The following is a 17,639-nucleotide window of genomic DNA, read 5'->3' as shown; positions in this document are numbered from 1 at the left end:
CGACTGTCCCTCGCTCTCCGGCTCCCCTGACTGTCCCTCGCTCTCCGGCTCCCCTGACTGTCCCTCGCTCTCCGGCTCCCCTGACTGTCCCTCGCTCTCCGGCTCCCCTGACTGTCCCTCGCTCTCCGGCTCCCCCTCTCCTGCTTCCAACATCTTTTTGTCCCTCCTTCAGTTCTCCCCATTTCTTGTCTTTCTATTCCTCTTTCTTTACTTTGTTGCCACTACCCACTTCTCTTACCCTTTCTTCCATCTTCTAACTTACTTTCCATTCTCACACTCTCCCCGCCGCGCTCTCTCCCCGTACAGAGCCGCTCACTATGTACCCAGACCGTCCGCGTACAGAGACGCTCACTATGTACCCAGACCGTCCGCGTACAGAGCCGCTCACTATGTACCCGGACCGTCCGCGTACAGAGCCGGTCACTATGTACCCAGACCGTCCGTGTACAGAGCCGCTCACTATGTACCCGGACCGTCCCCGTACAGAGCCGCTCACTATGTACCCGGACCGTCCCCGTACCGAGCCGCTCACTGTGTACCCGGACCTTCCCCGTACCGAGCCGCTCACTGTGTACCCGGACCGTCCCCGTACAGAGCCGCTCACTATGTACCCGGACCGTCCCCGTACAGAGCCGCTCACTGTGTACCCGGACCGTCCCCGTACAGAGCCGCTCACTGTGTACCCGGACCGTCCCCGTACAGAGCCGCTCACTATGTGCCCGGACCGTCCCCGTACAGAGCCGCTCACTATGTGCCCGGACCGTCCCCGTACAGAGCCGCTCACTATGTACCCGGACCTTCCCCGTACAGAGCCGGTCACTATGTACCCGGACCGTCCGCGTACAGAGCCGGTCACTATGTACCCGGACCGTCCCCGTACAGAGCCGGTCACTATGTACCCGGACCGTCCGCGTACAGAGCCGGTCACTATGTACCCGGACCGTCCCCGTACAGAGCCGCTCACTATGTACCCGGACCGTCCGCGTACAGAGCCGGTCACTATGTACCCGGACCGTCCGCGTACAGAGCCGCTCACTATGTACCCGGACCGTCCCCGTACAGAGCCACTCACTATGTACCCGGACCGTCCCCGTACAGAGCCGCTCACTATGTGCCCGGACCTTCCCCGTACCGAGCCGCTCACTATGTACCCGGACCGTCCCCGTACAGAGCCGCTCACTATGTACCCGGACCGTCCCCGTACAGAGCCGCTCACTATGTGCCCGGACCGTCCCCGTACAGAGCCGCTCACTATGTGCCCGGAACGTCCCCGTACCGAGCCGCTCACTATGTACCCGGACCGTCCCCGTACCGAGCCGCTCACTATGTACCCGGACCGTCCCCGTACCGAGCCGCACACTATGTACCCGGACCGTCCCCGTACAGAGCCGCTCACTATTTACCCGGACCGTCCCCGTACAGAGCCGCTCACTATTTACCCGGACCGTCCCCGTACAGAGCCGCTCACTATTTACCCGGACCGTCCCCGTACCGAGCCGCTCACTATTTACCCGGACCGTCCCCGTACCGAGCCGCTCTCTGGCTCCCCTGACTGTCCCTCGCTCTCCGGCTCCCCTGACTGTCCCTCGCTCTCCGGCTCCCCCTCTCCTGCTTCCAACATCTTTTTGTCCCTCCTTCAGTTCTCCCCATTTCTTGTCTTTCTATTCCTCTTTCTTTACTTTGTTGCCACTACCCACTTCTCTTACCCTTTCTTCCATCTTCTAACTTACTTTCCATTCTCACACTCTCCCCGCCGCGCTCTCTCCCCGTACAGAGCCGCTCACTGTGTACCCGGACCGTCCCCGTACAGAGCCGCTCACTATGTACCCGGACCGTCCCCGTACAGAGCCGCTCACTATGTACCCGGACCGTCCCCGTACAGAGCCGCTCACTGTGTACCCGGACCGTCCCCGTACAGAGCCACTCACTATTTACCCGGACCGTCCCCGTACCGAGCCGCTCACTATTTACCTGGACCGTCCCCGTACCGAGCCGCTCACTATTTACCCGGACCGTCCCCGTACAGAGCCGCTCACTATGTACCCGGACCGTCCCCGTACAGAGCCGCTCACTATGTACCCGGACCGTCCCCGTACAGAGCCGCTCACTATTTACCCGGACCGTCCCCGTACAGAGCCGCTCACTATGTACCCGGACCGTCCCCGTACAGAGCCGCTCACTATGTACCCGGACCGTCCCCGTACAGAGCCGCTCACTATGTACCCGGACCGTCCCCGTACAGAGCCGCTCACTATTTACCCGGACCGTCCCCGTACAGAGCCGCTCACTATGTACCCGGACCGTCCCCGTACAGAGCCGCTCACTATGTACCCGGACCGTCCCCGTACAGAGCCGCTCACTGTGTACCCGGACCGTCCCCGTACAGAGCCGCTCACTGTGTACCCGGACCGTCCCCGTACAGAGCCGCTCACTGTGTACCCGGACCGTCCCCGTACAGAGCCGCTCACTGTGTACCCGGACCGTCCCCGTACAGAGCCGCTCACTATGTACCCGGACCGTCCCCGTACAGAGCCGCTCACTGTGTACCCGGACCGTCCCCGTACAGAGCCGCTCACTATTTACCCGGACCGTCCCCGTACAGAGCCGCTCACTGTGTACCCGGACCGTCCGCGTACAGAGCCGCTCACTGTGTACCCGGACCGTCCCCGTACAGAGCCGCTCACTGTGTACCCGGACCGTCCCCGTACAGAGCCGCTCACTATGTACCCGGACCGTCCCCGTACAGAGCCGCTCACTGTGTACCCGGACCGTCCCCGTACAGAGCCGCTCACTGTGTACCCGGACCGTCCCCGTACAGAGCCGCTCACTATTTACCCGGACCGTCCCCGTACAGAGCCGCTCACTATTTACCCGGACCGTCCCCGTACAGAGCCGCCCTCCGGCTCCCCTGACTGTCCCTCGCTCTCCGGCTCCCCCTCTCCTGCTTCCAACATCTTTTTGTCCCTCCTTCAGTTCTCCCCATTTCTTGTCTTTCTATTCCTCTTTCTTTACTTTGTTGCCACTACCCACTTCTCTTACCCTTTCTTCCATCTTCTAACTTACTTTCCATTCTCACACTCTCCCCGCCGCGCTCTCTCCCCATACAGAGCCGCTCACTATGTACCCAGACCGTCCGCGTACAGAGCCGCTCACTATGTACCCGGACCGTCCCCGTACAGAGCCGCTCACTATGTACCCGGACCGTCCCCGTACAGAGCCGCTCACTATGTACCCGGACCGTCCCCATACAGAGCCGCTCACTATGTACCTGAACCGTCCCCATACAGAGCCGCTCACTATGTACCTGAACCGTCCCCATACAGAGCCGCTCACTATGTACCCGGACCGTCCCCGTACAGAGCCGCTCACTATGTACCCGGACCGTCCCCGTACAGAGCCGCTCACTATGTACCCGGACCGTCCCCGTACAGAGCCGCTCACTATGTACCCGGACCGTCCCCATACAGAGCCGCTCACTATGTACCTGAACCGTCCCCATACAGAGCCGCTCACTATGTACCTGGACCGTCCCCGTACAGAGCCGCTCACTATGTACCCGGACCGTCCCCGTACAGAGCCGCTCACTGTGTACCTGGACCGTCCCCGTACAGAGCCGCTCACTATGTACCTGGACCGTCCCCGTACAGAGCCGCTCACTATGTACCCGGACCGTCCCCGTACAGAGCCGCTCACTGTGTACCCGGACCGTCCCCGTACAGAGCCGCTCACTATTTACCCGGACCGTCCCCGTACAGAGCCGCTCACTGTGTACCCGGACCGTCCCCGTACAGAGCCGCTCACTATGTACCCGGACCGTCCCCGTACAGAGCCGCTCACTGTGTACCTGGACCGTTCCCGTACAGAGCCGCTCACTGTGTACCCGGACCGTCCCCGTACAGAGCCGCTCACTATGTACCCGGACCGTCCCCGTACAGAGCCGCTCACTGTGTACCCGGACCGTCCCCGTACAGAGCCGCTCACTATTTACCCGGACCGTCCCCGTACAGAGCCGCTCACTATGTACCCGGACCGTCCCCGTACAGAGCCGCTCACTATGTACCCGGACCGTCCCCGTACAGAGCCGCTCACTATGTACCCAGACCGTCCCCGTACAGAGCCGCTCACTGTGTACCTGGACCGTTCCCGTACAGAGCCGCTCACTGTGTACCCGGACCGTTCCCGTACAGAGCCGCTCACTATGTACCCGGACCGTCCCCGTACAGAGCCGCTCACTATGTACCCGGACCGTCCCCGTACAGAGCCGCTCACTATTCCGCTGCTGCTTCTTTGCTGACTTCAGTTCAATCACTGCAAAAAAAAGCTTAAAAAGACCAATGTTCTGTCTTCTACCTTGTTTTCTTTCTTCCTTCCTTTCATATTTGTCATTAGAGCCGAGACGCTGGGTTGTAGCCTGCGCTCTCCTTATTCTGCCGCTGCAAAGCCGCCTGATTGGCTGATAATCAAATACAGAATTCTGCCCCATCAACAAAACCTGCATCGGCAAAAGCAAAAAAAAACACTTCTGGAGTAAAGCAATTTATATACAATATATTCCACACCTACTCATACAGCACATTTCCCGATGACTCGCAGAGTGTGTTCTGTTCTTTTTTTTTTTTTATTGTACCTTTTCTTGTTAAAGGGGCACAAACTAAAAGATCTAAAGCCTTTAGAGCCGGAGAGAGGCCTCTACATGTGTCACGGGAGATACTTATTGTCTTCTGGCCTCTGATAAAGCGCAGGTGCCTGCGAAACAGGGAGGGAGGGCTTAAACGGCTTTAAAAAGTTTATTTATTTTTTTTATTTGGATATTTCAGTTTTAGAAAAACTGAAACTGTGCCAAAACATCTTGCAGCATGCGGATTTAGATCAGTCTGATATATGTTGGTCTCAAGACTTCCCCCAACAGCAGCAGACTCTAACAAGTCAGATTTCCAGCTCAGTCCCACATTTCTCTAACACTGTTATATGTGAAGTCGGCCTCCGAGGATCCTGACAACCCTCTGGAATTGCTGTATAAGAAGTCGGCCACCGAGGAGCCCCGTGCCCCTCTTGTTCTGCTAATGTGAAGTCGGCCTCCGAGGATCCTCACACTGCTCTAGAACCGCTATATGTGAAGTCTGCCTCCAAGGAGCCCCACAGCCCTCTAGAACCGCTATATGTGAAGTCGGCCTCCAAGGAGCCCCACAGCCCTCTAGAACCGCTACATGTGAAGTCTGCCTCCAAGGAGTCCCACACTCTTCTAGAACCGCTATATGGGAAGTCGGCCTCCAAGGAGCCTCACGCTCTTCTAGTACTGCTATATGGGAGGTCGGCCTCCGAGGAGCCTCACATTATTCTAGTACTGCTATATGGGAGGTCGGCCTCCGAGGAGCCTCACGCTCTTCTAGAACTGCTATATGGGAAGTCGGCCTCCGAGGAGCCTCACACTCTTCTAGTACTGCTATATGGGAGGTCGGCCTCCGAGGAGCCTCACATTATTCTAGTACTGCTATATGGGAGGTCGGCCTCCGAGGAGCCTCACGCTCTTCTAGTACTGCTATATGGGAGGTCGGCCTCCGAGGAGCCTCACATTATTCTAGTACTGCTATATGGGAGGTCGGCCTCCGAGGAGCCTCACACTCATCTAGTACTGCTATATGGGAGGTCGGCCTCCCAGGAGCCCCACGCTCTTCTAGAACCGCTATATGGGAAGTCGGCCTCCGAGGAGCCCCACACTCTTCTAGAACCGCTATATGGGAGGTCGGCCTCCGAGGAGCCTTACATTATTCTAGTACTGCTATATGGGCGGTCGGCCTCCGAGGAGCCTCACACTCTTCTAGAACCGCTATATGTGAAGTCGGCCTCCGAGGAGCCTCACGCTCTTCTAGAACCGCTATATGTGAAGTCGGCCTCCGAGGAGCCCCACACTCTTCTAGAACCGCTATATGGGAAGTCAGTCTCTGAGGAGCCTCACGCTCTTCTAGAACCGCTATATGGGAAGTCAGCCTCCGAGGAGCCTCACACTCTTCTAGAACCGCTATATGGGAGGTCGGCCTCCGAGGAGCCTCACACTCTTCTAGAACCGCTATATGGGAGGTCGGCCTCCGAGGAGCCTCACACTCTTCTAGAACCGCTATATGGGAGGTCGGCCTCCGAGGAGCCTCACACTCTTCTAGAACCGCTATATGGGAGGTCGGCCTCCGAGGAGCCCCACACTCTTCTAGAACCGCTATATGGGAGGTCGGCCTCCGAGGAGCCTCACACTCTTCTAGAACCGCTATATGGGAGGTCGGCCTCCGAGGAGCCCCACACTCTTCTAGAACCGCTATATGGGAGGTCGGCCTCCGAGGAGCCTCACGCTCTTCTAGAACCGCTATATGGGAGGTCGGCCTCCGAGGAGTCTTGCGCCCCTCCAGGTCTTCCTGATGGAGGTGACCGACCTCTTTTTCCAATTTCTTTTAGGCTCTTACTTTTATGATGATTATTCCGTTTGGCAAGAAATGTTCTGTTTCCATTTTTTTTTTTTGTTTCTCGTTAATTCATTTCTGGGATTATCGTCCCTTTTTAATAGGCGAACATTGACAAATAGCTGAACATCTGCAGCTTAAGTGCGGAGAAAAGCCGCCCATAACTTGTAAATCTATAGGATGGGAAGATTGAGTGCCCTATAAAGTAATCAGAGTAGCGGAGCTTCTGCTGTTCACGGCCGCGCTGTAAAAACCCAAGACAAATTAGCCAAAATGTGATCTGCTGCGATTGAAAATAAAAAAAGATCCCTCCAACAATCCCGGCTCCATTTTTACGCTTCCGCAGGGTCATAAAACACTAATTTGCATGACGCTGGATGTTAATTCATTAATAGGATTATGCCGGTGTAATAGGGGACATAAATACTGCCGGCTTTGATTTATCAGCCTGACATTTGCTTTTCCATTAAGCCTCTAAATCGTATAATGGCGCCTGTTGGTTTCTGCCCACACAACAGTGCCGCAATTCATCCACTATTAATTGCTGCGGGCCGGGGGGCTCGACGGAGACAATGGCGGAGTTACCCCCAGAGCAAGAGGCAGCACTTCATTATTTGTGGTAGTGTGACGAATGCCATTATTGATATCAATGTATCTGCAGCCAGGATGCTCTCACAGGGGGCATCTGCATCAGTGACGCTCTCACAGGGGGCATCTGCATCAGTGACGCTCTCACGGGGGGCATCGGCATCAGTTACGCTCTCACAGGGGGCATCTGCATCAGTGACGCTCTCACAGGGGGCATCTGCATCAGTGACGCTCTCACAGGGGGCATCTGCATCAGTGACGCTCTCACGGGGGGCATCGGCATCAGTGACACTCTCACGGGGGGCATCTGCATCAGTGACGCTCTCACGGGGGGCATCTGCATCAGTGACGCTCTCACGGGGGGCATCGGCATCAGTTACGCTCTCACGGGGGACATCTGCAGCCGTGACGCTCTCACAGGGGACATCTGCAGCCAGGACGCTCTCACGGGGGGCATCTGCAGCCAGGACGCTCTCACAGGGGGCATCTGCATCAGTGACGCTCTCACGGGGGGACATCTGCAGCCAGGACGCTCTCATGGGGAGACATCTGCAGCTGTGACGCTCTCACGGGGGGCATCTGATGCGTTCATAGGGGTTATCTGCAGTAATGATGTGCTCGCAGGGGGCATCTGCAGCCAGGACGCGCTCATAGGGGGTATTTGTTGTGTAAAACACAATGGCCGGTCTGTTACATTGTTTCTCTGCGATCACAGGCTCTAGAGCAGATGTTTACATCGGAGATCTCAGCTGTGGAGGCCGAGCACTTGAGGGTTTGTTCCACTTGTATCCACTCTAGAGCGTCCCCCGGTGGACTCCAGGCTGCTTTATTTTACCTGCACTGATACATTGTTGCGATCTAACATCCATGTAGTCTTTACAGAGGTTCCCGTGATATTGGCGCTTTGTTAAGCTGCAGGAGCAGGTGGTGTCACATTCACTGACAGCGAGCAGAGCTGGTGGAGGCCGCGACCATGTGACCACGTAGAGCTTTACATCATGGGAACCTGTCACCAGCAGAAAACTGACATGATACTCCTGGGTCCATTATCTCCACAGCAGCAGTGTCCCCTCCACTACAGGCCGCACGTCATAGTTTGTAACTATTAGTTGTAACTATTTTTCCTTTGCTTCTCCTCAGACGGTTCCCAAGCCGATCGCCCTGGAGCCGTGCTGTGGTAACAAAGCCGCGGTGCTCTCAATATTTGTGCGGCTGCCACGTGGCCTAGGGGGCATCCCACCCCCGGGACAGTCCGGTAAGTCAGGAGTCACAGAGCGGCCGTCACTGACCTGTCTGTCCTGGGAAATTACATTAGTACACAGTGAGTGCAGCTCTGGAGTATAATACAGGATGTAACTCAGGATCAGCAATGTAATGTATGTACACAGTGACTGCACTAGCAGAATAGTGAGTGCAGCTCTGGAGTATAATACAGGATGTAGCTCAGGATCAGTACAGGATCAGTAATGTAATGTATGTACACAGTGACTGCACCAGCAGAATAGTGAGTGCAGCTCTGGAGTATAATACAGGATGTAACTCAGGATCAGTACAGGATCAGTAATGTAATGTATGTACACAGTGACTGCACCTGCAGAATAGTGAGTGCAGCTCTGGAGTATAATACAGGATGTAACTCAGGATCAGTACACGATCAGTAATGTAATGTATGTGCACAGTGACTGCACCAGCAGAATAGTGAGTGCAGCTCTGGAGTATAATACAGGATGTAACTCAGGATCAGTACACGATCAGTAATGTAATGTATGTACACAGTGACTGCACCAGCAGAATAGTGAGTGCAGCTCTGGAGTATAATACAGGATGTAACTCAGGATCAGTACACGATCAGTAATGTAATGTATGTGCACAGTGACTGCACCAGCAGAATAGTGAGTGCAGCTCTGGAGTATAATACAGGATGTAACTCAGGATCAGTACACGATCAGTAATGTAATGTATGTACATAGTGACTGCACCAGCAGAATAGTGAGTGCAGCTCTGGAGTATAATACAGGATGTAACTCAGGATCAGTACAGGATCAGTAATGTAATGTATGTACACAGTGACTGCACCAGCAGAATAGTGAGTGCAGCTCTGAAGTATAATACAGGATGTAACTCAGGATCAGTACAGGATCAGTAATGTAATGTATGTACACAGTGATAGCACCCGCAGAATAGTGAGTGCAGCTCTGGAGTATAATACAGGATGTAACTCAGGATCAGTACAGGATCAGTAATGTAATGTATGTACACAGTGACTGCTCCAGCAGAATAATGAGTGCAGCTCTGGAGTATAATACAGGATGTAACTCAGGATCAGTAATGTAATGTATGTACACAGTGACTGCTCCAGCAGAATAGTGAGTGCAGCTCTGAAGTATAATACAGGATGTAACTCAGGATCAGTAATGTAATGTATGTACACAGTGACTGCTCCAGCAGAATAGTGAGTGCAGCTCTGGAGTATAATACAGGATGTAACTCAGGATCAGTACAGGATCGGTAATGTAATGTATGTACACAGTGATAGCACCCGCAGAATAGTGAGTGCAGCTCTGGAGTATAATACAGGATGTAACTCAGGATCAGTACACGATCAGTAATGTAATGTATGTACACAGTGACTCCACCAGCAGAATAGTGAGTGCAGCTCTGGAGTATAATACAGGATGTAACTCAGGATCAGTAATGTAATATATGTACACAGTGACTGCACCAGCAGAATAGTGAGTGCAGCTCTGGAGTATAATACAGAATGTAACTCAGGATCAGTAATGTAATGTATGTACACAGTGACTCCACCAGCAGAATAGTGAGTGCAGCTCTGGAGTATAATACAGGATGTAACTCCGGATCAGTAATGTAATGTATGTACACAGTGACTGCACCAGCAGAATAGTGAGTGCAGCTCTGGAGTATAATACAGGATGTAACTCAGGATCAGTAATGTAATGTATGTACACAGTAACTGCACCAGCAGAATAGTGAGTGCAGCTCTGGAGTATAATACAGGATGTAACTCAGGATCAGTACAGGATCAGTAATGTAATGTATGTACACAGTGACTGCACCAGCAGAATAGTGAGTGCAGCTCTGGAGTATAATACAGGATGTAACTCAGGATCAGTACAGGATCAGTAATGTAATGTATGTACACAGTGACTGCACCAGCAGAATAGTGACTGCAGCTCTGGAGTATAATACAGAATGTAACTCAGGATCAGTACAGGAACAGTAATGTAATGTATGTACACAGTGACTGCACCAGCAGAATAGTGAGTGCAGCTCTGGAGTATAATACAGGATGTAACTCAGGATCAGTAATGTAATGTATGTACACAGTGACTGCACCAGCAGAATAGTGAGTGCAGCTCTGGGGTATAATACTGGATGTAACTCAGGATCAGTACAGGATCAGTAATGTAATGTATGTACACAGTGACTGCACCAGCAGAATAGTGAGTGCAGCTCTGGAGTATAATACAGGATGTAACTCAGGATCAGTAATGTAATGTATGTACACAGTGACTGCACCAGCAGAATAGTGACTGCAGCTCTGGAGTATAATACAGAATGTAACTCAGGATCAGTACAGGAACAGTAATGTAATGTATGTACACAGTGACTGGACCAGCAGAATAGTGAGTGCAGCTCCGGAGTATAATACAGGATGTAACTCAGGATCAGTACAGGATCAGTAATGTAATGTATGTACACAGTGACTGCACCAGCAGAATAGTGAGTGCAGCTCTGGAGTATAATACAGGATGTAACTCAGGATCAGTACAGGATCAGTAATGTAATGTATGTACACAGTGACTGCACCAGCAGAATAGTGAGTGCAGCTCTGGAGTATAATACAGGATGTAACTCAGGATTAGTAATGTAATGTATGTACACAGTGACTGCACCAGCAGAATAGTGAGTGCAGCTCTGGGGTATAATACAGGATGTAACTCAGGATTAGTAATGTAATGTATGTACACAGTGACTGCTCCAGCAGAATAGTGAATGCAGCTCTGGAGTATAATACAGGATGTAACTCGGGATCAGTACAGGATCAGTAATGTATGTACACAGTGACTGTACCAGCAGAATAGTGAGTGCAGCTCTGGAGTATAATACAGGATGTAACTCAGGATCAGTACAGGATCAGTAATGTAATGTATATATACAGTGACTGCAGCAGCAGAATAGTGAGCGCAGCTCTGGAGTATAATACAGGATGTAACTCAGGATCAGTACAGGGTCAGTAATGTATGTACACAGTGACTGCACCAGCAGAATAGTGAGTGCAGCTCTGGAGTATAATACAGGATGTAACTCAGGATTAGTAATGTAATGTATGTACACAGTGACTGCACCAGCAGAATAGTGAGTGCAGCTCTGGGGTATAATACAGGATGTAACTCAGGATTAGTAATGTAATGTATGTACACAGTGACTGCTCCAGCAGAATAGTGAATGCAGCTCTGGAGTATAATACAGGATGTAACTTGGGATCAGTACAGGATCAGTAATGTATGTACACAGTGACTGCACCAGCAGAATAGTGAGTGCAGCTCTGGAGTATAATACAGGATGTAACTCAGGATCAGTAATGTAATGTATATATACAGTGACTGCAGCAGCAGAATAGTGAGCGCAGCTCTACAGTATAATACAGGATGTAAGTCAGGATCAGTACAGGGTCAGTAATGTATGTACACAGTGACTGCACCAGCAGAATAGTGAGTGCAGCTCTGGAGTATAATACAGTATGTAACTCAGGATCAGTACAGGATCAGTAATGTAATGTATGTACACAGTGACTGCACCAGCAGAATAGTGAGTGCAGCTCTGGAGTATAATACAGGATGTAACTCAGGATCAGTACAGGATCAGTAATGTAATGTATGTACACAGTGACTGCACCAGCAGAATAGTGAGTGCAGCTCTGGAGTATAATACAGGATGTAACTCAGGATTAGTAATGTAATGTATGTACACAGTGACTGCACCAGCAGAATAGTGAGTGCAGCTCTGGGGTATAATACAGGATGTAACTCAGGATTAGTAATGTAATGTATGTACACAGTGACTGCTCCAGCAGAATAGTGAATGCAGCTCTGGAGTATAATACAGGATGTAACTCGGGATCAGTACAGGATCAGTAATGTATGTACACAGTGACTGCACCAGCAGAATAGTGAGTGCAGCTCTGGAGTATAATACAGGATGTAACTCAGGATCAGTACAGGATCAGTAATGTAATGTATATATACAGTGACTGCAGCAGCAGAATAGTGAGCGCAGCTCTACAGTATAATACAGGATGTAAGTCAGGATCAGTACAGGGTCAGTAATGTATGTACACAGTGACTGCACCAGCAGAATAGTGAGTGCAGCTCTGGAGTATAATACAGGATGTAACTCAGGATTAGTAATGTAATGTATGTACACAGTGACTGCACCAGCAGAATAGTGAGTGCAGCTCTGGAGTATAATACAGGATGTAACTCAGGATCAGTGCAGGATCAGTAATGTAATGTATGTACACAGTGACCGCACCAGCAGAATAGTGAGTGCAGCTCTGGAGTATAATACAGGATGTAACTCAGGATCAGTAATGTAATGTATGTACACAGTGACTGCTTGAATTTTGAGTGCAGCTCTGGAGTATAATACAGGATGTAACCCAGGATCAGTACAGGATCAGTAATGTAATATATGTACACAGTGACTGCACCAGCAGAATAGTGAGTGCAGCTCTGGAGTATAATACAGGATGTAACCCAGGATCAGTAATGTAATGTATGTACACAGTGACTGCACCATCAGAATAGTGAGTGCAGCTCTGGAGTATAATACAGGATGTAACCCAGGATCAGTACAGGATCAGTAATGTAATGTATGTACACAGTGACTGCACCAGCAGAATAGTGAGTTCAGCTCTGGAGTATAATACAGGATGTAACTCAGGATCAGTAATGTGATCTATATAGGCAGCAGTTCCCGTCTTACCCCTGTCTTATGACCCCCCGCCGTAGGTTTAGCCGTGGCCAGCGCCTTGGTGGATATCTCGCAGCAGATGCCATTAGCGTACAAGGAGAAGTCTGGAGCAGCGCGGAGCCGTAAGCACCAGCCGCCCGCACAGCCCGGCACCTGCATTTGACGCTGGACTTGCACAGTGCAGGAGATGTGGACGTTGATGATGCTGGAGCTATGGCCGTGTTACCATGGAGAGACTCGGGAGGGGGCTGGCGGACCCCCGGTGTCTCCCGACCTCTCCCCATATCTGCATGGTTCTGGTCACTCTTTCCAGAGGATTACTTTCTACCGACATTCATACTTTTTTTTTCTTATGTTTCCTGATGAGAACTGGAAGAGGAGGCAGAATAATTCTTAAGTTATTTCCACTACAGTGAGACTTGCTGCAGCCGACGCTCAGGGTCCGGGTCCGTCATTTCTATTAATTCCTCCATAATATATTTTTTTCGTGTAACGACCCAGGAGTAAAAGGTTTATGATTCCCAGCTGCGTTTAAAGACACATCCCCCCCCGAAAAAAAAAAAATGTCTGGAGCAACTTCGGGGGATGATTGATGGAGTGTTTACCTGGAGCCATGATGGTGAACGCCAATATGACTGGTCTACCCAAAGGGGGTTCATGGGCACCGACCAATGCCAACATCGGTGCCAGCAGAACTTTCTTCGGAGGCACTGAGCTGGCATGGCTGATTCATGTCTACGTTGCCTAATTTAATAAGACATTTTTACGTGCTGGATTAGGAGATCCGGGGGACATTACCATGTAGGGGGACGACTGTGGACCCTTCAGATTCAGCACTTGTATCGACGACGTGCAAACTTATAAGCACACGTTCTTCCTACGGACAATAACCGGCGGGCGGCTGGGGTTACGGTTCTGGTTACCCCAACTTGACGGTCTGGACTAATTCGCTGGTGATGATGAAGGTGGAGCAAGTATTCACGAAGAACGTCGTAGTGTTAAAGCCGCACCTTCATTTCACACACGTTCACAGCCTTCCAGTAATGGACTTTGCTACCGAAAGCAATAGCTCTCCCTCCCCCAGAGGATATATATGTATATCTGTATAGATGAGAAACAAATAGGGTGTCAGTGACAAGGTGCTAACTTCAATGACACTTTGCTTTCCCTCAATATATATTTATTTTTGAGCTCGTTGGATTCGGAGAAGCCGCGCTCGCTCGCCCACTCTCCCCCGGTCTGCTTTCGGGGGTCAGGATGGGGGAATGTAAAACACTGAACGAATCGTTCAATACAAAAAAAAAAAAAAAAAAAAAAAAGTCGCCCATTTAGGCTTAAAAAGACAACAAAAGCTTCTAAATAACGCGTCCAGATCCTTTTAAAAAAAATGTCACGGTTGTATCGCACGTAGTCATTAAAATTTAATTATTTTGTACATGTTTTATTGTTTTTAAGAAGAAAAAGAAAAAAAAGACAACCTACAAGATGTGTGCAGTGTTTTAGTATGTGTGCTAGGAAAAGGGAAAAGCTGTCTTTGCTCTATGGGGCAGGCCGGGATATGTGGCGCTGCTTGGCGCGAAGGAAACGCTATGGTCAATGGTGACGAGTAAACGGAGCCAGGACTGATCCATGATGTACGTGACGGTCAGATCTGTCGACTGCCCCTCTATGGCCCGACCACTACTCTAACTGACCAGGTATCCTCAATAGGTGAGCAGATAATATATCATGAACATGTAAAGCGCCATGGAATAAATGGCGCTATAATAATAAATAATAACATATATAAATACAGCTGCATCTCACTAAATTAGAATATCATCAAAAAGTTCATTTATTTCAGTTCTTAAATCCAAAAAGTGAAGCTCATATATTATATAGAGTCATTACACACAGAGGGATCTATTATATAGAGACATTACACACAGAGTGATCTATTATATAGAGTCATTACACACAGAGGGATCTATTATATAGAGTCATTACACGCAGAGGGATCTATTATATAGAGTCATTACACGCAGAGGGATCTATTATATAGAGTCATTACACGCAGAGGGATCTATTATATAGAGTCATTACACACAGAGTGATCTATTATATAGAGTCATTACACGCAGAGGGATCTATTATATAGAGTCATTACACACAGAGGGATCTATTATACAGAGTCATTACACACAGAGGGATCTATTATATAGAGTCATTACACACAGAGGGATCTATTATATAGAGTCATTACACGCAGAGGGATCTATTGTATGGAGTCATTACACACACAGTGATCTATTATATAGAGTCATTACACGCAGAGGGATCTATTATATAGAGTCATTACACGCAGAGGGATCTATTGTATGGAGTCATTACACACACAGTGATCTATTATATAGAGTCATTACACGCAGAGGGATCTATTATATAGAGTCATTACACGCAGAGGGATCTATTGTATGGAGTCATTACACGCAGAGGGATCTATTGTATAGAGTACACGCAGAGGGATCTATTGTATAGAGTCATTACACGCAGAGGGATCTATTGTATGGAGTCATTACACGCAGAGGGATCTATTGTATGGAGTCATTACACGCAGAGGGATCTATTGTATGGAGTCATTACACGCAGAGGGATCTATTGTATGGAGTCATTACACGCAGAGGGATCTATTGTATGGAGTCATTACACGCAGAGGGATCTATTGTATGGAGTCATTACACGCAGAGGGATCTATTGTATGGAGTCATTACACGCAGAGGGATCTATTGTATAGAGTACACGCAGAGGGATCTATTGTATAGAGTCATTACACGCAGAGGGATCTATTGTATGGAGTCATTACACGCAGAGGGATCTATTGTATGGAGTCATTACACGCAGAGGGATCTATTGTATGGAGTCATTACACGCAGAGGGATCTATTGTATGGAGTCATTACACGCAGAGGGATCTATTGTATAGAGTACACGCAGAGGGATCTATTGTATAGTCATTCCACGCAGAGGGATCTATTGTATGGAGTCATTCCACGCAGAGGGATCTATTGTATGGAGTCATTCCACGCAGAGGGATCTATTGTATGGAGTCATTCCACGCAGAGGGATCTATTGTATGGAGTCATTCCACGCAGAGGGATCTATTGTATGGAGTCATTCCACGCAGAGGGATCTATTGTATGGAGTCATTCCACGCAGAGGGATCTATTGTATGGAGTCTTTACACGCAGAGGGATCTATTGTATGGAGTCTTTACACGCAGAGGGATCTATTGTATGGAGTCATTACACGCAGAGGGATCTATTGTATGGAGTCATTACACGCATAGGGATCTATTGTATGGAGTCATTACACGCATAGGGATCTATTGTATGGAGTCTTTACACGCAGAGGGATCTATTGTATGGAGTCATTACACGCATAGGGATCTATTGTATGGAGTCATTACACGCAGAGGGATCTATTGTATAGAGTACACGCAGAGGGATCTATTGTATGGAGTCATTACACGCAGAGGGATCTATTGTATGGAGTCATTACACGCAGAGGGATCTATTGTATGGAGTCATTACACGCAGAGGGATCTATTGTATGGAGTCATTACACGCAGAGGGATCTATTGTATGGAGTCTTTACACGCAGAGGGATCTATTGTATGGAGTCATTACACGCAGAGGGATCTATTGTATGGAGTCATTACACGCAGAGGGATCTATTGTATGGAGTCATTACACGCACAGTGATCTATTATATAGAGTCATTACACGCAGAGGGACCTATTGTATGGAGTCATTACACGCAGAGGGACCTATTGTATGGAGTCATTACACGCAGAGGGATCTATTGTATGGAGTCATTACACGCAGAGGGACCTATTGTATGGAGTCATTACACGCAGAGGGACCTATTGTATGGAGTCATTACACGCAGAGGGACCTATTGTATGGAGTCATTACACGCAGAGGGACCTATTGTATGGAGTCATTACACGCAGAGGGATCTATTGTATGGAGTCATTACACGCAGAGGGATCTATTGTATGGAGTCATTACACGCAGAGGGATCTATTGTATGGAGTCTTTACACGCAGAGGGATCTATTGTATGGCGTCATTACACGCAGAGGGATCTATTGTATAGAGTCATTACACGCAGAGGGATCTATTGTATAGAGTCATTACACGCAGAGGGATCTATTGTATAGAGTCATTACACGCAGAGGGATCTATTGTATAGAGTCATTACACAGAGGGATCTATTGTATAGAGTCATTACACAGAGGGATCTATTATATAGAGTCATTACACAGAGGGATCTATTGTATAGAGTCATTACACGCAGAGCGATCTATTATATAGAGTCATTACACGCAGGGGGATCTATTATATAGAGTCATTACACGCAGAGGGATCTATTGTATGGAGTCATTACACGCGGAGGGATCTATTGTATGGAGTCATTACACGCGGAGGGATCTATTGTATGGAGTCATTACACGCGGAGGGATCTATTGTATGGAGTCATTACACGCGGAGGGATCTATTGTATAGAGTCATTACACACAGAGCGATCTATTATATAGAGTCATTACACAGAGGGATCTATTATAT

General features: G+C 49.4%; 1 protein-coding gene across 2 annotated transcripts in view; it reads left to right on the top strand.

Annotated features, from left to right (window-relative positions):
* The window catches only part of ATRN (attractin), a 110,921-nt gene extending 96,452 nt beyond the window's left edge, over nt 1-14,469 (top strand). For both annotated transcript variants that reach the window (XM_073649289.1, XM_073649285.1), the window contains exons 28-29: nt 8,178-8,292; nt 13,073-14,469. In XM_073649289.1, coding sequence (XP_073505390.1) covers nt 8,178-8,292; nt 13,073-13,197 — 240 coding nt within the window. In that variant the 3' untranslated portion in view covers nt 13,198-14,469. The remainder of the gene's footprint in view (nt 1-8,177; nt 8,293-13,072) is intronic.
* Nucleotides 14,470-17,639: the final 3,170 nt, after the last annotated feature.

The sequence above is a fragment of the Phyllobates terribilis genome, unplaced genomic scaffold (assembly GCF_046119375.1).
Source record: "Phyllobates terribilis strain yellow unplaced genomic scaffold, ASM4611937v1 Scaffold_1__5_contigs__length_1240528914, whole genome shotgun sequence".
Taxonomy (NCBI): Eukaryota; Metazoa; Chordata; class Amphibia; order Anura; family Dendrobatidae; genus Phyllobates; species Phyllobates terribilis.
The sequence above is the reverse complement of the archived record's forward strand: the minus strand, read 5'-3'. Positions and strand labels throughout refer to the sequence as shown.